Here is a 25,924-nt window from a genome sequence, read left to right on the forward strand (position 1 = left end):
ATCTGTCATTGTTTGTTATTTGCATCAGTTGTGTTCATAAATATGCTCCTTTTCATGTAATTAATTTCCTCATTCTTGTACGCCTCCATCTATCCTTTCTCCTAACCCACAAACATATTACAGGCCCTTATATTGTTGCTTAAACTCTCAATGTCAAGTTGTTTTTTTTCTAGTTTTCCTTTTTTCTATCCTATCTGGCTGATGAGATGTAGTAGAAGCTGCACAAAATGTTTGCTTTCACTAAACAGCATGTGTGGATCAGAGGTTTATGTATTCTGAGGGTTTAAAGCTCAGGATCAGGACTGCACACAGGAACATAAGGCTGCTCAGACAGCATGGAAAATCACAACAGGAGCTCGGAGGTTTAATGTGAAGGGGAGATGCCCAGATGTCAGTCTCTACCCTCTGTCATTAATTTTAAGGAATCCCGCAGGATTACTGCTGATTTCAGGCAAAACTCTGCTCACTGGCAGCAGTCTCCCTCTGTGCACACTGAATTAGAAACATCATGCAGAGTTTTCACCATCGACTGTATAAAACAGTCTCAGTGACGTCACCCGTAAGTTTCTGAAGAGCCATTGTGAAGCTCAGTGACAGATGCTCTGGCTGTCGCCATCTTGGCAATGCCTGACTCCACCTAACTCCCAGCTAATCCAAAAATGGGCAGAGGTAGAGCGTGGGTGGAGCTGAGATGGCTGAAAGACCCCCTCTACAGTTCAACTAGCTTTAGAGACAGGCTGTAAACATGTTTATTTCTTTTTAAAGTTGGGCTTTTTAATATGGGGCTCTATGGGGATGGATTCACTTTTGCAGCATGCCTCAAGTGGCCAATCGAGGAACTGCAGTTTTTGGTGCTTACGCATTATATTCATTTTTCAGTCTTGGAGGTTGTCGCTTGGTTTACACTGAAATCCTGTCCAGTTTTCTGTTGCAAGTCCGACTCAAAATTAAAAATCTTGACTTGCATCAGACTTGAGTAACCTGAGCCTGAGTGAAAGTTAGCCCGATTGCTCTGCCTGCAACACATTCAGTAAACACAGGTTTAGTGAATGGTTGAATATCATAACCTGACGATTCCCAACAAAGACCAGCTGTGTTCAACCTGGATTTCTTCATTTCATATAGAAACACACATATACAAGCATGGAAATCAAAATTGTCACATTGCTGACAAGCACAAGGCGCAACGACTGTTTGCCTCTTGATATAATCGGCAGCGCCGGCATCACTCATTCCTCCACGTTGCTTTTCAGACTATTGTTTGGTATTCAGGCAGAGGATTGAGCATGACAACAAGCACGGTGTATTCCAGCTGCATGACTCCATGATTTATGTACGGTTAAAATGGATCACGCTTAGCATAGAAGCTTAAAATCCCCACGAAGTTCAGTCAAACTTTGAGTTAAAATAAACGCTCGCTGTTTTTGAGCATGCCCAATTGATGTGGTGCTGTTTTCACATTAAGTGCGACAGTTTATCATAGAACAGGATGCACGTGACAAGTTGAGGTGTTTAATGGAATGGATAAAGACTAACGAATAAGAAATAACAACCTCCTGCAACATCATATAATTTTTCTGTTGAGACTTTCACGTTAAAATACTGAATTTAAAGCTCCCCCAAGAGCCACAGAAGACATTAGACAACTCCATAACTATTAACTGATTTTGATGTGTGAAATTGGTGGATTGCCCGTTCTACTGAGACACCACAGATGGAATCATCAAGACGCTCATTAACTCAAATAAGATCATAAACACTCGCAAAAAAATCATTACATCAACAACTGCAACATTAGTAAGAAATCAATTGTAGGATCTGATCTCTCGTGCTCGAAGGGTGGCTTGTTTTAATCACAAGGCAAACAGATTGAGACAATGGAGAAAAAAATATATGAGGAATGACACCTTCATGTTAAAATTATGGGAAATCTGAATGCACTTCTGCACAGGGATGGAGGCCGTGCAGCGTCTGCTCTGCAGGGTGTCTCCAAGTGTTTATGCATATACAGTGAGTGACTATCCATGCTGGGTGTGTGTGTGTGTGTGTGTGTGTGTCTACTGAGTGGACTCTATTATTGTATGATAATCATCTGAACGTACAGGCTGATTTCTCTTCTGCTATTTAACAGGCACTTGTATTGTCCCCACATTTCACACAGCATGAGTGTGCAGCAGTAATGTTTAATCTCTGCAGGCGGCGTCACTTATATGTTCAGGTGGTGGAGGAAAAATACATTAATCAATAGCACTGAACTGTGCTGCCATTTCCTCTCTGGATGTATTTCAGGAATTCAGACCTGGATGAAAACCCAAAAAGGCACATTTTTTTTACAAGGGCATGACTAGAACAAACAGGATTTTCAAATTAATGAACATTACTGTTTCGTAATGGAAGTTGGCAGACGAAAATGTCATGAGAGGATTAATAGTGAATTTCTGAGCAAACATCTCAAGGTGTGTTTGTGTGCCTTCTGAATCACAGTGAGCCGTAAGTACTGAAAGATACGACATGCTGTCTGCTTGTCTCTTATCAGTCACTTTACAGCTTTGAGCTTGACTAACCAAAGATATTTCCAAAAATACAGCGGTGGATGTTTAATAATGAGTCCCACAAGTTCAGACAAAATGGGAAAAAGGAGATATCTCCGGAGCATTGAAAAAAAATCACTAACGAGATTTACCATATTTAACATAGAATAGATAATATGCCTCCCTTCATTTCATAATTAAGAAACCTGCCCAGTGGGGCTCATTAAAGGTCGCTCATTAAGAAACTTTATTTCATAAAACGCTTGTGTTCCTCTGAGCTGAACCTTCAGTACAGTCTGGAATATAAAACTGGGTGACGAATTTAAAAAGAAAGCTGAATACAGTAAATGAGTGCAGAATCGTAAGACATGCAGACGCTTCGACTCAAGCCATGAGGTGTCACTTGATGAAAATTATGTGACTCAAACGGCTTCGGCCTTCACAGCCACCAACTCCGAACCAATGCGAACACCCGGGGATATGTGTTCTTTTCTTATCTGCATCCATTTAGTGCTGAATAATTATTTTCTTTTGTATTATGCATACACTGATGATTTAAGAGCTTCTATTTGATGAATTAAACCCCGAAATATTCTAGTGTACAGACAACAGAAGCACATGTTCAATTTTGGTGTGTTGAAGTTTGATAACTTTGCTTCAAAAGCCTGGAAAATAAGGAAAAATGGACTATTCGTTCAGATTTCTCCATTATTATAAAGACAAAACACAGGATTTGACTGAATTTTGCTGCTGACATAAATGAACAATATCTGACTGAAAATTATTTAAATTGATGTGATTATTAGTGACGTCTTTATTTTTGTATTCTTTGTATGTTTCAGTAAGTATGCACTGAAATTTGATTCTGGCTTGTCGTAAATTCTGGTGTCTTGTTGGCCCCAGCAGGCTGGAAGTATTATATATATATATGATATACGTGTACAATATATGATATACAGTGATATATAGAGTATAGTAACCTCCCATTTTTCTCTATAATGATGATATGAGTTTTAATCAATCAGGGCATCACATGGTCTTTCTTGTTATTGAATTAAGTCTGTTAATTATAGTAAAAAGTTCATTTCTGGACTGTTTTTTATGAACGTCTGGTTTAGATGTTATTGGCTGCTGCAGCTCTTGTCGGCGTTATTATGTGGAATTGAGAGGATTTATTTATTGGAAACTGTGATCACACTCTGGCAACATATGACACACGCTAAAACATGATGATGTCTCATACTGTCTTATTTTCCAGCAGCGGCACATGCCAGCTCTCCAGCAGAGCTAAAACAATGACTCTTAATCAAACAAAATAAGCAATTTGTCACTTTCAGCTCTGGAGAACTGCTAAAACTAAAAACAGTTGCTAGCTGCAGTCCGACTCTCCAGAAAAGCAGCAGTTTCGTGACATTTGCCTCCTTTTGTCTGTGTGACATGTTCGGTGTGTACAATGGGCATCAATTGACATCAAAGGATGCAACCAGTGGCTGCAAAATTAAAGGATCTAACTTAAGGGATCATATGTTAGTAACAGGAACAGGATATAGAAACCTGTGAAGAGGCCCCAGTCTTGTGCCATTAAAGGCGGATTACATACCAGCTTCTGTGTCTTTACGTTTTCAAAGCATGTGCTTACATTTGGCTTCATCTGTCGCATTACTGCAAGAAACTCGCCTGGTGCGGCTCCTAAAAGACGGAATTCAGGACGAACCTCTATAAGCAGAAAAAGAGGCCTATCTGTCAATAGCAGCACACAAGTGGATTACATAAAATGGGTATGGACTGCACATGCTTACAACAGTGTGTTGTCGCGAGCCACCAAGCACGCAAGAGAAAAAGCTTTTTGTAAGCTTCAGAACATCAAAAGCGTGACAACCCCATGTGGAGTCGCAGCATGGTGTCGCTTTTCCCCAGCCTGTGGTGCGTCACTGTGCCGAACGTTGTACAGCAGCCACACATCTTACACGCATTTGACGTTTCGTTGGCTCCTTTTAAGTCAAACTTAAATATACACCTGAGTGTGATCTGTTACATTCCACAGTTTTCATTTGCAGAGACTTTTGCAGGATATTTCAACTTCAAGCCCTCTGTACCAACTGGTTTTTTTTCCCTGTACATATTTCAAAAACTGAAGTAAATGAGCTGTAAAGCGCTTTAAATGACTCTTATTTTCCTTTGAGATAGCTGAATACATGCAGTATGCAGAGTTTGTTCTTGATCAGAGCGTTTTAGACAGAGACAGATGGGCTGAAGTTTCTTTGTGCTGCTGCCACAACAGCAGGCATCTTCCCATGAGGGGCATCATACTACAGGTCCCACAGAGGGTCAAAGAAGGCTCATAGATCAATACACATTAGCTGCTGCTCGAGTGCTGAACAAGGATTAGTTGACATCATGGAACCTTGAGGCTTGTAGTCTATGTGTGTGTGTGTGTTTGTGTGTGTGTGTCGGTGGGAATTTGTTCTTATTATGAAGAGTCAAGCAAGCGCTGCCATTATCCAAGATTATGCTAATACCCGTTTTATGAGAAGTGCAGCTGAATTCATTTATAAGCATGAATGATTTCTTGATTTCCTACGTTTGATAATAATGAATGTGCAATAATGCTCAGCCTCTTTTTCTTTCCAAGACTCTCAATTCCTAGTGGCATCAAAATGAGGATCGCTAGATACATTCTGCACACGATAGACCTTTGTCGAAATAATTCGACACTTGGTTCATGAAAGGAGTAGTTCTACATTTTGGAAAATACCCTTATGCACTTTCCAAGAGATAGGTAGGACTGTCTGTGCACTAAGTGTGGAGCAAGAGCGAAGAGCCGAGTAGCTCAGTTTAGCGCAAAGACTGGAATCAGTGGTAACAGCTAGCCTGATGCAAAAATGTACCTACTAGCACCTATAAAGATTTACCAACTACACACTTCATCTTGTTTGTTCAATTTGACGCAAACCGTACAGCATAAATGACAACTGTTGCAATAAGTGATAGCAACAGCATGTAACCACATTGTCAATTTTATGTTACTGTGCAGAACAGTACAAAACCAGGTAAAATGTGGTAATACTGAGCTACAGAAGTACTAGTAGACCAGTGCCAGGCAATTCATTCCCCCCTGCATTCAGTCTTTATGCTAATCTAAGTTAACCACCCCCTGGCTCTAACTCTATGCCTAAGCCTGCAATAACCAACTTTCTGACCACTTGGGGGCAGCAGAAACAAGCTGTAAGCACAATACTGACACTTATAAAACTGTTTGGCAAACGTTTGTCTATTAGTACATCCAGCTGATACGGAGTAACATCCATATGCACGTAGAGTCGTGTTTCAGGCCAGCGGATGAGTTTAAGTCCAATATTAACTCTTGTTTTATTGTCTTTATTTTGGTCTCCACCAACTCCAGTGGGAGATATGCTGAGTTTATAGTCCGCAGTGGATTTATTGGTACTTTTTCTTGTAAACAGCTGCCTTCTGTTGCTGCAAATGCTGATGAGAGCCACGAGAATGAACCGAAATACTGAAATTGTGCGTCACAAAACCAAAGTGCTAAAGCCCTAAAAGTAAAACACTATGCAGAGGGTTAAAATTCAAAAAACCTGATCAATTGTTTATATGAAAACATTGATTATAGCTGCTTTAGGCGTGAGAGTGGTATCGATTTTTTCATCTAACTCACAGAAAGAAAGCAAATATTTCCCGAAGTGTACTATGACATGTGTATGTAAGTGTTCCTTTAAGAAACACTTGTAACATCTGCACAGCCTCCTGTATTTTGTCGGGATGCTTGACGACACAAACCAAAAGCATTTGTCAGCTTAATTCAATGTGTCTTTCATTCAGAACTGGCTTCTGAAAGTACCTGTTTTTGGAGCCACCGACTAGAGGAGGAGAAGGATTCAAGTTTTGAGCGACATAAATCTCAGGAGAGTCTTGATTCTTGTTTATTTTGGCAGCGGTGGGTAGGCTGAACAGAGGAGGACTTGGCAGAACAGCAAAAAACTATATTACTGCTGAAGGAGTACAAACTAACTGGCAGAATCAGTCAGTAAAACTCAACAGACGGGCTGCTAAATAAACTGCTCACATTGTCTTTAACGGCGGCCAGTCTGATGACGGAGTAAACTGAAGAGTGTGTACCACATAGCTGCATTAGCTAACACTAGGAGATGTTTCTGTTGATTAGACTGATCCCCGGTTACCTCCCTGCAGGAGATTACATTCCCCTGACGCAGTGACAGTTGCAGAGTGCACCACCCAATCAGCCCCAGTTCATTTGAAAACATTTGTGGTCTAATTTACCAGCCATGTTTTTGTCTCACTCTGTTTTGTGTCCTAACTTTTCTAATGCAGAATAGATTCCCACCTCCTCGACTTCTGCTTTAATGGGGGTAGAATGAGGTTGGGTAAAATGGCATTTTAAAATTACATTAAAGCATAATGGGGTTTCATTATGTTATTATTCAGCATTCTACCATTTTTTTTGTTAATTATTTGTCTGTATCTTGCACTCTCAATGAAAAATATCTCATGACAAATAAAGCAATTTCTTGTTGCTTATCAGCCGACATATCCACTGATGCTGACATATCTATGATAAGCTTATGTTTTCTAACATACTGACACAGATGATGTATTGCTGGGGCACCAACTGCTATGGGATTATTAGTCCTTCCCTTCTGTGATGGCGGTCAAACGTGTCAGTTGTCCGTCTTTGATAGTCATGAATTAGAGACATTGTGACGCACAGCTGTAAGTGAGTCAGTCATCTTTGTTTTGGTTGTCTCTGTACGTGTAATAATTTTAGGTGTGTGGGAAAACAAATTTCTTGAGGCATTTTGCAATAGTCTGCATGAGTTCTAATGATAGCAGCTGACCAAGAGACATTACTCTGCATAGCTGTAGCCTATATAGGCCTGGTGTACTAGCAAAAGTGCTGACTAAGCAGCTCTGCAAATGACTTCTTTTACAGCGTCCCATCCCACTGCCGAGATTGGGCCAGCAGTATTTGATAAATACAGTTTGCATGGCTTCAGGTGGGCTGAGACGAAAATCTCTTGTTTTCTTACACAAAGGCAAAAACAGAATTAAAGGAGGAGCTTTTACTGTAGGAGAACCGCACTAATACCGACACCGAATGCGTTTTCCCTCCACGTATATCTCTGGCATCAGCACAAACTCATGAAACCACGCTGTCGGTAACAATCAAAAAAGAAACGTCTGAAAATGGCTGTTTTTTCTGAGGAGCAACTCCAGTGGATTTTTACTGAGACAAAGATGCAAAGTTTTTACCACAACGGTTCATCACGGCTGCAGAGGTGGAGAGCTGAGAGTTTGAAGCTAAGCTGTAGCTGTCAGCTCTCTGATGGAGACCTGCGGGAGGCTTATGGGGTCCGATACACTTCCACTCTCCCCTGCTTCCATCGCCCTTTATTGAATGAATCAGCCTCATTTTCTCTGGACTTGATATGCACCAAGAAAATAGAGATAGTGTGTGTGTGAGAATACAGTATGTGTGAAACCCAGGAGCAGGAATTAGTCAGAGAGACGGGAGAAAAATGGTTGTGGCCTTTAGTTTGACATTTTTGACCACAGCTACACACACGCACAAACATGTGTTTTGCTTCGGGGCCAGACACAAATTAGGGTGGATATGGCTGCTTTTTCGGGCACACATGCTGCACCTGTATACTGTCCTCCAGGTGTGTTGATGTTGTGTAATCAAAATTCAAAACGACTTGGCAGCTTAAAGAAAAATCCTTATCCATATTAATACGATAACATTTTACTCTCTGATTTAACTGACAGGTCGTCAACATATCCTCATTATTACTTTTTATCTTCTTCACTCAGCGCAGTAACGTATTCAGTATGTGCGTTTAAGACTCATTATTCAAACCGTATGTTGTATTTTACAGTGCCTGCATTTGTGCAAATCATTTTATACAGGCTTGTTGAGTTGTAGCTCCGATCAGCAGTAACACTGGGAGGTAAATAACAGTCACAGGTCAAAGGTGGACAAACATACAAAAATAAGGTTGCAACAAACATGATTTTTGTTTAAAGGCGGGGTGAAATGGCTGTAACTTGATCAATTTACAATTGAGATTTTCAGACTGTTTGCAGACCAGTAATTTGGTACAATCTGTTCGCCTCCGCCCACCTCCCACATACATGAAATGAATAAAATTGTCCACATGCAATTGGAAAGGAAGTTTTTGCCGATTGGTATTCAAGCACACGCCTGCGACCATCTCTGCGAGCTACTACCACTGACGGGCTAATGCTCAAGTGTGGATTTATGCGAGTTTGTCACATTTAATTGGATATATTTATTAATACATCTCAGAGTGCAGAATGAGTCATTTTTGATATATATTTGACTTAATATCAAGATTTAATTGAACAATCAATCATGGGACACAGGAGACCTTGGAACATGAACTAATTTAAAAAGTAAGAGCGTCCTTCAGAATTTTTCAAATTAAAAGTTTGTTCCAAGTGGTTTAATTTTTTTGTGCGAGACGTAAACATTATGCAACGTTTGCGCTCTATGTGCGGCGGCGGCTCGGACTCAGTCGGGCTCTATGGGAATTTTCTGTCGAACACATTTTTTTGTGAAGTTGCCAAAAGCCCCTGTGTGTGGTGACAAAAGCGCGTAGTGTTGGAGACAATGAGGCAAATGGAGACGGAATGTTGTCCCCTCTGGGTCGGAATGTGTCCCCTTACTCAGGTCACAATGCTCAATTCAGGCTGAGCCCCCGGCGGAAAAACATGCCATTCTGAAATACCAGGTGACGCTTTGTGTGAGCCATTCATTATATCACTGTCACACGTCTGTCTGTTGGCTTATTCAAGACTGTCAGACGCACGGACCAGGGGTTGCGGACGAGGCCCCTCTGTTCGTTTCGAAAGCAATGAATCACACCCACTCATTGTCATCTGCAGAGTGGTTCAGTTCATGGTAATTACATTTAATCATAGTTATTACTGCCAAAGGTGCTCTGTAATGACTCATTTTGTGATAAAAAAAAAAGGTAACTCTTCAGCAAAGTAACTAAATTATATATTCCACATGGAAACGTTGGTCATGTCTGTGTTTTTTTCGCCCGCAGGTTCAGCCTACTATGACAACGTGCGGCCGTTAGCTTATCCTGACTCTGACGCTGTGCTCATCTGCTTTGACATCAGCCGTCCAGAAACACTGGACAGCGTGCTGAAAAAGGTCAGTATCACATTAACAGAAGTGTGAATGTGTCCTGTTTAATTGTTTTTTGGAGCATAGCTGAGACAGCTTTTAGGGTACATTCTGTCTCTCATCAGGACAGCAGGTAACCAAGCAGCTGATGTTTTCAAGCCGTTGTTCTACAATGCTCACATGTCATGTGCACGAGGGATGTTCTGACTGACTGCTATATTTTTTTAAAATGCTGGTGGCACTTTGCATTATGCATCAGTGTTTCCATTGAAATTGGATCTGGTCTGCATGTCCTGGAAGACTTCAGTGTCCCAGACCCTATTTTCCTGCATTTTTGTGTATAAGTGACTAATGTGGACACCAATTGTTGAAATTGATCCAATATTGAACGAGAGCGCTGCAGCCGGCAGCTGCAACAATCAGGTTGCAATGTAATCACTCCATGTGTTTATGCACCATCAGTGTAAGTCCACTAAAAGTGTATTTGTCACTGACAGGCTCAGATTGTTAACATAACATTATGGAAAGGATCCCTTTTTAGTTTAACCACAAACAGCTGCTATCGCTCTTGCCAAAGCCACCAGACTCCGTTTACCGAAACAGTAATTTTATTATTGTAAAACACGCTCCATTCAAACGTGACAGAAACAAAATAAAGCTCACCAAAACCTTCTTGGTTCATCTTTCACTGTTCGAACTATCACCACCAACTCAATGGAGGAGCGAGAGAGAGAGCGAACAGCAGAGGGGAAAATCCCATATAATAATAATATAAAAAAATGCTGGACTTCAACAGATTTTCCCAGTAAAAAACAGTTATGACCTGATAACAGAGACCCTAAATCATGAACACATAATCCTGTAATTTAAATGTGTATATATATATAAAATAATAACACGTTTAACTGACTTGTATTTCTGGCGCCGACTACTGAGGGTAGCAATATTTAATTGGCCAACATCCCTGATGTGTACACACAGAGAGTTATGGGTCGATCTGCTCATTTCTCCTCTCTATACTGGCCTTGAAGCAATCTCTTCATAGCACCACTACACAGTCAGAAATGGGGTGTAAAGTCTACAGTCCTTGAAAAAATGCCTCTTTAAACCTGCAGTAACTGACGTTTCTTTAGGGTCTTGGGAGCAACAGAATTTGTGAAGGACGCTGACATATCATCATCTCCTTTAAACTTGATATAGTGAAGCTGTTATCTTCTTATTCACACATGCAGCAGTCACAGAGCAACATTTTCATTTATTTGAAGTTATGTTTTCGAAACCCTGGCATATATAAGTTCAATATTCGCTCTCTTTTCGCTCTTTTTTTTGTCTCCACCAACACCTGAGAGATAATATCTGCCTCTTCAGCTGCTAAGAACTCTACTGCGTTGACCAGTTTGTTGCTAACTGTGTCGGCCTGCCGTTTGAGTGGGTGGTTTTCGGTGGGTTTTTAGACATTTTGGCTGAAAACAGTGAAGTTTCAGGCCTGACAGCAAAACAATAAGCTGACACTTGCTATAAAGCACCATAAAGCTGAGGGGAGCTATACATTCATCCCTAAAAATAGGGATTATAGCTGCTTTACGTTTGGCCAAAGCTAGCATGAGGCTGTAGCAGTCAGCATTAGTCAAATCATCTTCATCCTGTTAGCCTAGCACTGTCGACAGAAACACATATAGGGAATTACATACTGACCAGACAGCAACTTTGAAAAACTCTTCATTTTCACTGCAAACGAACGAGCTGTGAACATCAAATGTGAGCGCTTGCCCTTTCGGCCCGCTGACATTCCTGCAGTCGGCACCATCGCTCATCAGTGGCATCACCAACACGAGACAAAACACTCATCTTTTATGTTGAACAAATTCTCACATCTACAGGGGGTCCACTTGAGAACTAACTTGAACTTTGACCTTATCTGATGACCTCAGTGATGGTGGCGAATGAGCCGACCTCACAATGCATGCACAGGATGCCTGAGTGACACGTTGAGGGGCCGCTCTATTCAGAGTTTAGGGATGAAACAAATCCTCATCCTGTTGAACTTAAGTGCTTCAGTATTGTATATATTTTTTAGCTTATTTTCCTCTATTCTCAAATAACGCCCCTGCGGCACATTGCACTTTTTCTTCTGTCCTTTCTGACAGCCTTCTGCTTAACCAATTTTGCACCCTCCAATTTTCCTTGTAGAGGGACTCTTCTTTCTCAGCATCGCTAAGCTACGAAAATACCCCTTGATTCCTTATCACTTCTCTTTTGCCTTTTTGTATCTTTTGTTTTCTTCAGTCCAATCTCTCTTCAAATGCTCACTCAAATCTCCCATGTTGGAGCATTACCCGGCCTAAGATGTTATCCCTGTCTCTGCCCGGGTATCGCCTTTTTTAATGCTTTCAACCCTTGCTTTGCACCTGCCAACGTTTTCTCACCTTTTCTACCAGCGGCCGTTCAATCTCTTTTCAGTGTTTCTTTACCCCCCGACTGTTTGGATTGATGTATCAAGTTTTTTGTGAAGGAAATGTTAAAGATTACAAAAACTGTGGTGAGGCCATCTCCACATCCAACCTTCAAGGCTGCAACCTACAGCTTGTACATGTCAGGTCATTACGAAGGCCAGAGGCTGTACAAACACTACAAGCACAATGGCAGAGGCTGACACACACACACATACACACAAACTCAAACAAACACTGTTGGCCGATGACGTAAGGGTCTGTGATGGAAACCTCTGGTTTTACCGACCACTGTTTTGGTGTAGCTGAATAAAGCAGCCCGGGGTCAGTCGGTTTAATTACAGCAGCAGTAACATTTCATGATCTTGGGAACCTGGTGGCAGCGCTGAAGCCAGTATTTCACGGATAGATCATGAGTTGAAATTCTCCAGCACAACTCGAACCACCTAATTTTCTAATTAGCCCCAGACCAAAGTATTGGTTAAAAGAGAAATTTTACGTGACAATGGTGCTGAGTTCAACGTTTTACAATTGAGTGGAACATGGATGGCAAGTATGGATGTCATGGCAATCTGATTCAAAAGAAATTTCCACAAATGTCAACCTCATGGTGGCAGTAGAGGAAGAGTGAGGATCACTAAAGTCATTAGGGATGGTTCAGTCAGGACCAAAGTGGTGGACTGACTGACCAACAATATCAGCCTTAAATGTATGTGTAATATGTGTGCAGTGATATAATGTTCCTCCTCAGGCCAATAAAACCCCCTAAATTCCCTGATACATTACTTGACCGCAATTATAGCCGGGTGGTTTCGATATGTGTGTTTTAAAAGAGCAGTTACCTGAGCTGCACATACACATCCAAACTGCACAGTCAGCTGAGGTTCAAAAACACCCAGCCTCCACTTTCTCCTTTTGATAAACCAGACTCTCTGCTCCAACAGCTTTACGCGGGACAAAACTCTTAACATTAACGCAAACAATAAGCCCCTCTTCCTACGGAGCCTTTGTGACTCATCTAAATTGCTGCTATTCACCAGTTGCGCACAGTTCAGCGGAGGGGCCTATTGAAAGGCGACAGCGCACCCTGCACAACAGCACAACACACTGGAGCGCGCAACAGCGGCGACGCACACATCCAGGAGAAAAGATCCCTTTGTCAGGAAGAACAAATGGAGCAACTGTGCGAAGTGGTTGCCTGCGCTGCGGCGTGAGGAGATAATGACTGGAGGCGCAGGGAGAAAGACAGCAATAGAAAGAATTTAATAGTTTGAGTCATGTCAGTGGGGTCTGTCTCTGTCTGTCTTCTTTCAGTGTTTATGACCACGAGCATCACGCTCTTGAGAGCTCACGTTGCAGCTTACAAAACAGCTACATACGCTGTTTCGGGATCTGTTTCTCATCTATGTTACGGGGGCCTGTTTCCGTCTTTGTGTTTTGTTGTGTCGAATTACCATTTTAGGATGTGGCTGCATATTCAGAGCTCAGAGTCTAAAGGATCGTACCAGTGTTTCTCCATAGTTTAGGTTGTGTTCAGATGAGCAATAGCACTGCGTCCAAACAGGTGAGAGGATGAAATATAATACAGGAAGTCCATCTTATCAGACAGTTATCAAGGCAGCACAAACATGCAAAAAGACATGGCCCTTTAAGGTCTAGCTTTCATTTTCTTTCAAATCTAAAACAGTATGAGGGTTTGAATAGAACGGTTGGGTTTTTATTCTCTAAAATAATTGCTGTTAAGGGTTGTAGGTGCAAGAACTTTGTTAAACTATATATTTCAACATTACGACCGGGGCTGAGTATTATTTTACTGGCGCCACATAATGAGCCAAAAGCTCTAAAATGCTTCAGAAATTCATCCAATCTTTTCACACAAAGCAGCTGCAAAATCACTTTACCTGAATGAAACACTAAAATGACCAAAGATCAAAGTATACTTGAATGACAAGAATCTGAAGCATTTTAATGAGAGTTTTCACCACTGAATGACATATTTCAATCAATTCTCAGAAGGTACTGAGGTTTGAAACCCAGCCCAATTTGAGTAACTAAACACCAGGCATGTGTGATGTCACAGTGTCCTGGAGTACACCTGTGCATCACTGCAGCGAGGTGAGCAGGCGAGCACATACAGGACTCACGGGATGTTAGTCAAGTTCGAGACAGTGACGTTTACACTACATGTCCAGAAATATGTGCAAACCTTTATCTTAACTGGGGGCATCCCAGAAGAGCGATGACAGGAGATCAATGCCCATGATTTTGAAAGCAGAATGATATGTTCAGGTGTCCACATACTTTTGGCCGCACAGTGTGTTATCCTCAATTCAGCCCATATTTGATTCATAAAGGCCCGTGCACTCATATGTAATGCATCTGTCTGTTGGTACACAGTGGCAGGGTGAGACGCAGGAGTTCTGTCCCAATGCCAAAGTGGTGCTGGTCGGCTGCAAGCTGGACATGAGGACGGACCTCAACGTCATGAGAGAGCTCGCCAAACACAGACTGATTCCCGTCACCCACGAACAGGTGAGGAGCGCAGAGGAATCGCCACTCGTCTTCTAAATGCGTTTGTATTTATTTCCACGAAAGCCCAGCCAGCATCTGTGAGCATCAAACCTACTTGGAATTAACTGCTGTCCCTGCTGCCGTAGCCTAACAACGCAACAGTAATTTAGCATGTGTGAATAACAGAGTTGTATTTTTTGACATCATTATATTTGTAACATGCATGACATACGGTCTTCAGTATACAGTCCTTTGTAATTTTCCACTGCAGTGACTTTCATTTGCCTACAGTAGCACTGATTTACGTACAAATTTAATAGTATCATCCCAGACAAATGACACCCATTACTTTGTTCCCTTGTGCACATAAACAAAACTTCTCAAAATGAATTCAGAGGGTGACATTTGCTTCAGATCATAACTTCCACAAATATAGAAACACAAGGAGTATAAAAGAGCTGGGACTGAACAAAGAAGGAGACAAACAGCAGGATGTGCGATAATACAATTGTTTTTCTTTGTGTCTTGGAGCAATGAACGGTGGCACGCATGAATTTTAATAGCCTATTTTCATGTAAATTTGAATTCCCACTTCTTGGCAGCCTTTGGTCAACACATCGATATTTTCTCATACCTCCGACAAAGCAAAAGTAACCGCCCTCATTTTCCCGTCAGTGATGGCATCAAAATTGGTCCATCAAGATCTCTAATGAGTAGCTCTGCATAAAATGATTCACCTCCAAATTAACAGAAACCTTTGATCACTCAAGTGTTTCCCTGAAACCGCTCCAGCAGCAACTTTCAACTTTGAAGCTCCTCCTGTATTTTCCATCCGCTGTAAACTCCTCACTGTTCGGCCACTTTTACCTTGTTTGGCCGGATGTATGCTGTAGCTATCCAGTGTAGTCCCAATTGAAGAACACATAAAATAACCATCCCAAAGGCACCCAAAGCATGCCTTGTTTGGTTTACTCTTATATTTGTCCAATTTTCGCTGCATCAAACTGGGTGAAAACCACGTCTTTACATCATTTTAATTACCTGTTTCTGCCAAAATGTGAGCAATCAACAGTGGGAAACACTTTGGGTGCATTTGAGGCTGAACTGTCCCAAAAAAGACATTAGTGCACTACCTCTGTGGTCAAACAGTCGACCACACTGTGGTCAGACTTGATCAATATTATAGAAAAAGATGGAAAACAGAGCTTGAGGTTGAAAGTGAGCTGTGCTGAAAAGTGTAGCCGTTGAGCTTTTCTTAGTCGGCAGCATTCGAAGGACTGCAGAGCAAAGAGCCACAAACTGGGACCTTTACAATTCAGCCACTTGACCAACTGATGTGATCCCCAGGGAGAAATGCATTCACCAGAATGATCCGCACATGAACTGTGTGACTACTGCTGTAATCAGCTTATGGGCGTCAAAAAAAAAAAAAGAAAAAAGGAAAGAAAAAAAAAAGACTTGAAGTGCTGGAACAATTCCAGTAATGCAAAAATAATGCAGCCTCCCTGCTAGCACAGCTCAAGCCTGTATTATTTTTCAAAGAGGAGGAACAATATCACCACATCCTGCTGCTAGATGCTCCCTCAATATGGAATATTTCTAACACTGATGTCTGAACACCTACGCTGTCACGCAGTGATGATGCTTCATTACCAAAGGAGCTGATGAATCCAATTGATGACACACTCCAAAAAGGACAGATGAAATGAAGTGACAAACCCGAGAGAAAGTCACAAGGCGCCACGGTAGATGTGTTATTTATAAGATCTAAAGAGGGACTGATTGAAGCGATACAACATCTACATTATTACAAGCTACACCCAAGATGGACAGGTGAGCAAAATGAGAGCACCATATAGATATAAGTTCAACCAGCCGGGATTTAAGATGGTGCCAACCACTACTGGGAATAAGCTGAGCAGTTGCACAGATAGGCCTTGAATATTTCATAGCTCTGTGGAGGATCATAGCTCTCTGTATGCCCCAGCTAGCTATTATGCTTCTGATGGCGCAGGCTGTTATTAAGTGGGAAGTCTTTACTGTACATGACCAAGACCAGCGGTCTGATATCCACAAAAGGATAAGGAAGGGAGAATATAACAGCACGTAACAAATGGTGATGATAGCAAACGTGTGCAGTGTTGCAAAGTCCACTGTTTGTGCATTAATGCGCTCATAGTGCTGCTTTCAAAAAAAACAAGTGTAATGTTGTGCAAATGCTTAACCTTGACCCTGCTGAATTACAGGAGGTTTCAACAGTATTCCAGAGGTTCGACATGACATTTAAGAATGCAGAAAGCATCATTTCCACCACATGACCCCTCTGTCTCTCTCTCTCACACACACACACACACAAAGTACCAGCTCACAGCAGCTCTCTATGTGAGTCACCTGCTTTTGGACTACAAATAAACACACACTGAAGCATACAGGTGGATAAATGTTTGCGCTAATCTTTTTTATTCTAACAACTGAAAATTGAAGAGGTGGTCATGTATAGAATTACTAACAGGCCGCAGGTTTCCTCCCTGTGAAGCATTTTAGGGTTGTTAAGCTACAACCCACAAATTTACTGTTTTGGTTCAGTCTCTGTATTCTCATCAACCTTTTTTGTTCCTGGTGCAGCAGGCAGCTGTGCGATACCTGCTCAGCACCAAATGGCAAAAAGACACAGTTAGCAACTAGCTGGTGAACATACTGGAGAGTTCAGCAGCTAAAGATCCATTTTCTCTATTTCCCTGTGTTTCCAGGGCACAAATTTGGCGAGGCAGATCGGTGCCGTGGCCTACGCAGAGTGCACCTCAAAGTATTCGGAGAACAGCGTCCGGGACGTTTTCCACGTCACCACCCTGTCGTCCGTGTCCCGCATCCATCGGCCTCAGCTCAAACGTGCTGGCTCACGTCGCGGCCTCAAGCGGGTCTCCCAGCAGCCGCCCCGGACTGAGATTCACGAGCACCCGCCCGCCATTAGAAAGGACCGGGCCAAAAGCTGCGTGCTCATGTAGGACCAGAGTCTACGAGCCACCTGACCGCCGTGTGCTGATGGACATGAAACCATACCGCACACGAACTTAATTTATTGGTGAATCCTTGTCAGATCTTTGCACTGCATAAAGGACAATATGATGAAAACAAGAACGAATGCTATCCTGTGGAGTTTCTTTGAGGAATTGTTTGTCCTTCTTTAGCAAAACTCTCCTTGTTATTTTTCTCTGTGGCCGTGCTCTCATCAGGGGAGGTCATTGTTGTGGCAAATGCTATTTTTCTTTAACGCTTTTACTTGACCAAGTGGACAAAAATGGTCATGGACACAAACGGGCTGGTTAGCAAATGAAACACAAGGACAGAAAAAAAAGTGATTTTGAAGATTAAAGGGAAAAAAATAATTGGAAAGATCACCTTGCAGGAACCAGCAGCAGCAGCAGTGCTGGTCTTGACCTCTGTTATGTTGTTTCCTGTTTTGAAATGCTATTCTCTCTTTAAGTGTAAGTAAAATGAAGCACAATACGATGCACGCAAACTGCTCTGAGTCATTCGTAAATGCCAGGAGATGAACTCTGCTGTTCCACTTCATGTGACAAGCTGAAAAGAAAATCTAGACAGAAAAAAAACAACAACAACTCGTGGGCTGAGATGACACTAATTTTCTTAAACCACAAGTGCTTTTAATATTGAAAAGTCAATAATCACTCACCACGTACTACTGAAGTGTTGTGAAATTAATATTGTTCTAATAATCCTCACTGGGAAGGAAAGTCACAGAGGGAACAAAGAGGGTGACTGTTACGGTATGTTGTACATGTGATAATGAAATTAAAAAAAACTTCATCTGCTGAGTGTTGGAACATCTTTAATACCGAACTGTGCTCCGAAAAGTTAAGTGTATTAATGGGAAATCTTTGATTTGTAATATTTTTTGTTTTAGCCACAGTTTTTTTTTAGTGCGTCTGAGTTCACCGGAGCAGAGAGCAAAGCAGTCTGCAGCTCTGAACACGTTGTCTCAACAAGACCAGAACATTTCTCTGTGAAAAACCTTTTACTGTCAGGGAAGATATCACTTTTCACTTGAAAAAGTTTTCCAATCTGAATCAAAAGCACAGAAATAGTGACAGCAAATAACTTTGCCATAAATCAACACTGTGGACAAGACAGCCCACCTGCAACAACTTCAAGATAAAATGATATATCATCATAAGTGAATTAAATGGCCAGTAGGATATAACAGTAAACATTAAATCATTAATCATACATGTCATGATCTTGCCTTTTTTTACTAAGGCAGGCTCTGTGAGGTTGCACTTAGGCACAGTAGTGCTTTTGAGCTAAATGCTAACATGCTGTTTACCATGTTGATCATATTCGTTGTCTTAGTTTAGCATTTTAGCACTGTAAAGCTGCTAATTAGCACTAAACACAAGGTACAGTTTGAGTAGGTAAGGTGGAACTTTCCAGGCTTTTGGTCATGAACCACAGTAGTGGACAAATTAAGTAATTTGACCTGATGATGATGCTCGATGTAACATCACTAAATCACTAAAAGTTACTGCAATTCATCCACCTGGGACCATGAATGTCTGAACCAAAGTTCATGCCAACACATCTAGTGTTAGAGACAGAGATTGACACTGCCGTTGTTTAGGCCTTATACTGTATCTACACTGTGTCTGGCAGTTTCACCACTCTAAAAAGGTGTATGGACATTTGGTTACGTCCAGATCATCTTCCTAATGTTCACAAATCATACAGGTATGAACTCGCTGATGTGGCGTCGCCAGAGAGACATTAGATGGATGTAAGCTTACATCCCAGGTCACTATAATGTAGGCAGAGAGTTGATTAATTTGCATTCACACAGAGTAATCAGGACATCACATAACAAACTAGCTGTGTTCATTAATAAATTACTTATTTCATCATCTGACTGTGACAAGCCAGTTGTCTCCTTCATGTTTAAAAATGAGCAATTTAGCATATTTTAGCCACACTAAAGCTGGGTGTCTGCTTGCAATGTGTTTGCTTCTGCAAGGGTAGGATTCAAAGACAGTTAAAAGGGCTGAGTAGATTTATGATGGCACAGACACCCACTGCAGGACCTGATGATATATCAAAACATCATTTAACATTAGCACCGGGCTTCCATGGGAACGCTCATCCGACTTTTGGCACGTCTCACTGTGTAACAATAAATGTCTCCCCCACCTGCAGCTGCTGGCTACTGTCTGGCTGCAGCAGGTTAGCTGCACATACAGCTTGTTACTTAAACTTTATTCAGTTTTACAATTTATCAATCACCAATCAAAATGTCTGAGGTGCAATATGAATTCCAAGCTCATTTTCAGTCCTGTGAAGTCTTTTATCTCTGCGGGCTTATAATACAATGCAGCGCAGTAGCTGGCAGCGTGTTCCATCTGTATGAGGTATCTGCCCTGGCCCATTCTCTCTCACCGTTCAGAGGATCATCTGAGTAATTGTTATTGAAAGGGAGCCAGCTGTAATATATTGGACATGTTGTGTTGGAACTTACAACGCTCACATATTTTTGTTATTGAATTGGCAAAGAAAGAGGATGCATTGTTACCATGCCTCTTCAAAAGGGTTCAGTCTGCACTCCCGCCTTTGATGTTGACAAAACCAGCAAACATTTGTGAGCACCGGGACCAAAATGATTGATTTATTTATTTTATTTTCACACTCACAGAAATACTTTAAAACTATTCAGTAACATCATATATAACATGAATATATTCCCCTCATATTTAAAATGAATACAGCTGTTGTGGACTGCATTCATGAGCCTTGTGGTCTGACCTTTAACTGTGACTCTTGTTCCATTTGTTTCCCACCACCATGGATGAGGCCCTGCGGCAACTCGCTGCCTCTGTGAGCAACGGCAAAGTGACATTTCACAGCATCGCTGCCACATTGCCATGCAGGCGGTGCGAGGTCGCACCACATGCCTGAGGAGAGACAGAGGCAGGCCTCCAGTCAGGGGGGAGAGGACGTCCACACAGAGGGGGCAGCAACGATTCCGTAACAGTATATGACAACGTCGGCATAGTAATTCACTCATAAGTGCTACTGGTGGTTAATAATGACTGGTGAGACTCACGGATAATGATTCTCAGTAGGGTGGTGATATTTTGAACACAGTGCATGAAACGCTAATTTATTATTCACATACAAAGTCACGTTCTCTTTTATCATTATCATAGAGAAAATAAGCCTGCTGGCTAGCTCTGCTGACATAATAGGACCAAATTATTAGACTTGAATTGAAATAGACTTAAAACTACAACTCTGATACACTTCAGTTGTGCGCACCAGCTCCAGCCCCGTGAAGGACCAGTAACATCCAGTTAGAGGAGAAACTGTGCAGGCTTGCACAACCTCAGCCTGAGGCGCTGGGTCAGCCTCTGCCGTGGTGTTGGAAATGTTTGTTGATGCTACAGAGAATGTGAAAGATGTCACTTTGCTGTCTCTTTAGCCTCCAGCTGGGGTGAGCAAACATATTTGGCAAACACTCATCGCTGTCGTCCTTGCAGCCTCACCTGGCTCAATGGCATTCCACTCAACAGCTGAGCAAGGCTGCAGAGCAACTGCAGAGCATACCCTGGATAAAGCTTTCTAGTGTATTAATGGAAACAATTTTTCAGCGGTTGTCAGATGCTTCCCATTTAGTCGAGGGGATTTGTGTGAGAAAAGCAGCCAATATAAGTGGAAAGATGAACTCCAAATGGGCCAGAAGGTATAAGGTGTAAGACCACAGGGAGAAAAGGACCATTAGACTCCCACATGCACAATGTTCGGATGTTTTGTTCTATTTTTTTCAATTGTCAAAGACCACAAAGGACTTACAGCTTTACATTTTCTCTTTTTTTCTCAGGTAATGTGTCGATGTACAGTATTGGCAAAACCACCAGAGTGCAGCCAAGTGTGCTCAAAGTTTGGTCGGTTTGAAATAAGATAGGACAGGCTATAGTGTTTTCCACATTTAGATAACACTCTAAGCCAGAGGCACTTCCATTAAGAAAAATATAATGCAGTTACTGGTATAAAAGCAACCAGGGACGAGTCTTAGTGGAGTGGAGAAGCAGAGTGGATTCAAAATAAGAGCAAATGAAGGAGAAGGATGATGAAGAAGAAGTTGATGTCAAGTAGTCCTTGAAAAGGGTTTAGTTTAGTCAGTAAAGGAGGGTGGGTGGGTGACATCACTTCACCGTCTAAAGTGAAACAACAAGGGGCCTGTAGGTACGAACATGAGTGGAGAAAAGTCTGCCAATGAATTTTGCTTACTGACAACGGTTTGATGAAGCCCCTGTAGTAACATCCTTTATACAATCATGTGTTCACAAAGTGGTGAAGCTCGCTCTGTCCTCGCCATGTAAGTTAGTTCTTACAGTATGTTCATGGATCCCAGAGGATCGGTCCTGCTGATTTTGGTGATCCCCTGAGTTTCCCTGTAACGCCCCTACGAGGTTGACATTTTTTTATTTTTAGTGAAATATTGGATGGACAGCAATGAAATTTGGTAGTGACATTCGTGTCGCCCCCAAGATGAATTATAATAACTTCAGTGGTTGCTCAACTTTTTTTTAAAAATTCATTTTGATTTGGCCCATCAGTCTGAGCTTGACTTTGTAGAGATATTTCTCTAAAACCCCCAAAACTCGCCCTCACATCAGACAATTACTTCATCCTCTGGGAAACACGAATATCTGTATAATCGATGTTACCATGTCTTTGTTTCAACGTGATGGAACAGCGTACCCAACAAAACAGTGAGTCTGTAAAATGCAGCAAATGACTTGTTGCCTTTTGACGTGCATGAAATTTGCAGAACCATTTCTTAAATAAAGGCACTTCCCAAATAAAGGCACTTCCCCCAGGGGCAAATTCCCTTTTTGCCTGTAGTTGGGATGTTGGCTAAGACCTAATTGGCTTTATTTGGGACACTTCAGCAATTACGGCTTCAGCGGGATTTGAATCAGAGCCCTGAGGTAAGAGGACAACGCCACCAACAACAAGACAAGTGGTTCTCAGACTTGTTCCTCTGGATTCAGAGCCCTGCTGCTTTTCAATCTAACCGCCTAATCATAGAGCATTTACCTGGAATGTGAAATGAATGAGTTACAGAGAAGCAACGATCAACTCCAACAACAACTTTGGGGTTTCCGATCCAGTCTGTGGCCTGCAGTCCCTCATGAGATGAGACAGCCAAGTGTAAAATAATGTGAAGTCAAGTGAAAAGTTCACATGTAATTATGGAAATTTTGATATGTAAAATTTACTATGTTACTACTAGGAAAGAGAGTTTGTTTATGTACTTTGGAGTGAGACAGGAATCTATCTGGATGCATGGCTTTTCCTACGTTATTATTATATGCACCATTATCTTGATACAAACACACTTTGCAGGGGGTCCATTTTTCATTTTAATTCCACCATAAAGCAGCACTGATCAGTGACCACTGAGGCTCAACCCTTCTGCATCTTTAATGCCCTTCCTGCTTGCACAGTGTCAGCAGCCATAAAACTGCACCCTAATGCTCTGAGGGTAGAAGATGGCTGACAGCACTGCTCTATTATCAGTTCAGTTTTACTCAAATCCCCGCTTTTAACATCACAAGGAAAGGGAATTAGGTGAAATAAGGCCGGCAACAAGCATCAACCACCCAATACAAGCAACACAATACCAATGTCATGATAATGGTTGCCGTGTCAGTGGGAGAGAGTGAGTCATTAAAAATGCAGGACCCATTTAAACAGTATGTAAAATTGAGCAGATTAAAAATATATGTGCCCTGTGTCCATGAGGGCTAAGGCTTCTCCTTCTGTTCTCTCCGCGCAACAATGAAGGCGGCAAATTTGTGGAGTCAAGACGAGTGGGAGCACATGCACAAAACAAAACGCAGCTGCGCATACAAGCATGCACTGAAATTGGATTTTTACGACGGTGGAACTCTTGCAAATTTAACCAGGGGTAAACAACGCTTGTACTGCAGGGCCTGACTTGTTAAAAATACAGTTTGTTCCAACTTTGTAAATTCAGTGCCCTTCTTTCTACAAGGGAGAAAGTTTTGGAGGCGCTATGGACTTCCTTGCAAGGAAACCTAACCGGTTGGTTTTCTAAATAGTTTGACTGTTCGTGACCCGTCTTTAAGGTCTTTGTTGAATAGACACTTGTAGACAGTGTTTGGGTTGCAGCCAAAGGGTGCGACCAAAATACTGTTACTTTTGGAGGCTTGAGGCCAGCAGCTAATGAGGATCACAGCAGCAAAGTGTGAGAGCAGTTGGGGTCATCATGAACAAGTGGACTCATTTTTCACAGCGGCTTGACTACAGCGAGCTGACATGTGCGTGTATGCGATGTGCACACGAACATCAAAAATATCTAAAATAGCCGAATGGTAGTCATTAACAAGATTTGAACAAAAGCTTGAGTCAAACTTCTGTCCAACAAATGCAGGTGTTGTTTCCGTTCTCTCTGTGAGGCTGCACTAAGGCTAAATATTAATGCATTCATGCTAATATGCTGATGTTTACTGTGGTCACCATCTTATTTTAGTTACGCTAATAATTATGCTAAGAACAAAAATGACAACACAACATCTGGGTCTTTCCAGAGCTTTTGCTCTGATACCTTCCCTCACCACAGTTTGTGACTGTTGTTTCAGCTCTTGCAGGTGCAGAACAATCCCTAGCAAACACATTCTTGTACCTCTGTAAGAAAAAAGCCTGATCACTCTGCTTATGCCGAATTTATCTGGGGGGTAAATTACTGCCCTCGGGTGTTTGAAGCAAATGCCAATCTGCTTGTACATGTTTGCATACACGTACACAGATGTGCAGCTTTGCAAACAGGCAGCCACAGTGAAGCATTCCAGATGGCCAAGCAGATTGTTTTGTGCTAATTTCCCCAGTGAAACGTTTGAACAGAAATATCATACACGATGGGATAACCCAGTCCATGCTGAGGCATTAAGACTCAACAACTGCAGACATCTAACAAGTAACCTACTTTTCACACCAAGACCTACACAAGCATGCAGCCATTAATCTGTTAGTGGTGAAGAGGTTGTAACACAGAAGCGCCTTTACTCAGAGGAAGTACACCTTGTGACCAGTAAATTACATTTAAACTGTCTATTCTCAGTACTGCAAATACCTTCAGTGATTACTGAGAGCTGGCACTGTTTTTGGTCCAGTTCTGATACCAATCTTCTGCTTTATCTAGTGGCTATAATGTGGCACTAAAAAGTTGTAGCTGTTATTTTCAGCCATGCTGGTGACATGGCTCTGGGGGCGTCAGGCTGTCAGTCAGTCGGTCTGGACTGAAATATCTCAACAACATTTGGATGAAGTGCCATGAAATCCTGTACGGACACTCATTTTCCCCAGAGGATAAAACCTATTGACTTTGATGATTCACTGAGCTTTTCCTCCACCATGAGGTTTACATTTTCTTTTTTTACTAAAATATTTTGGTATCCATGGATAACTCATGCATTACCATGCATTTTGGTACAAACATTTATGCTGACCATAGGACGTATCCTAACTTCTTTGGTGATTTCCTGACTTTTCACCTTGTACAACCAGCAAGTCAAAAGACCAGTGTTATCTAGCGGTGATCAACCGAATAACGCTCGCCTCACTCCTCCCTTTCCAAGCATGTGGAAGAACCTACAGTGGCTGTGAAACTGTAAAAACACAAAAGGTGCTCTGTAAGCAAGTATTACTGAGGAAAACATGGAGGTGCAGCATGGTGGACTTTGTAGAAGTGGACCCACTCCCTCTGTAGATATAAAGAACTAATTCTAAGGTAAAGAAAATACAATGATTCTTATTTTGAGGTGACTATACACTAATTATAACACACTTATGAATATGATATTCCATTTCTGCCCATAGATCCCCCTAAATCTTACACAATTGTCCTTTAATGTCTCAACAAGTACTGGATCATTTTGTTTGATCATAGTCGAATTTTGCAGCTGTCCAATTCTTTGGTGTAAGGCCAAATACCTACGAAATGAATGACATTCCCTTCAGCCTCAACTGCACTTTGGATCCAGTGCTAATTAACTAATGTTCGCATGCTAAGACACCAAACTAAAATGATGATCATGGTGAACATTACAACTGGCAAACGTCAGCATGTTTGCATTCTGACATTAGCACTTAGCTCACCGAGCTGCTATCACTGCTGTAGAATGTTAGTCTTGCCTTGTGAACGG

The 25,924-nt window shown here is 41.8% G+C and overlaps 1 protein-coding gene across 1 annotated transcript in view; it reads left to right on the top strand.

Annotated features, from left to right (window-relative positions):
* Window positions 1-18,518, top strand: part of LOC121624512 (rho-related GTP-binding protein RhoN-like) — a 30,702-nt gene extending 12,184 nt beyond the window's left edge. The window contains exons 3-5 of the mRNA XM_041962227.1: window positions 9,644-9,753; window positions 14,574-14,708; window positions 17,438-18,518. Coding sequence (XP_041818161.1) covers window positions 9,644-9,753; window positions 14,574-14,708; window positions 17,438-17,692 — 500 coding nt within the window. The 3' untranslated portion in view covers window positions 17,693-18,518. The remainder of the gene's footprint in view (window positions 1-9,643; window positions 9,754-14,573; window positions 14,709-17,437) is intronic.
* The last annotated feature ends 7,406 nt before the right edge of the window (window positions 18,519-25,924 follow it).

Source organism: Chelmon rostratus, chromosome 21 (assembly GCF_017976325.1).
Source record: "Chelmon rostratus isolate fCheRos1 chromosome 21, fCheRos1.pri, whole genome shotgun sequence".
Lineage (NCBI taxonomy): Eukaryota > Metazoa > Chordata > Actinopteri > Chaetodontiformes > Chaetodontidae > Chelmon > Chelmon rostratus.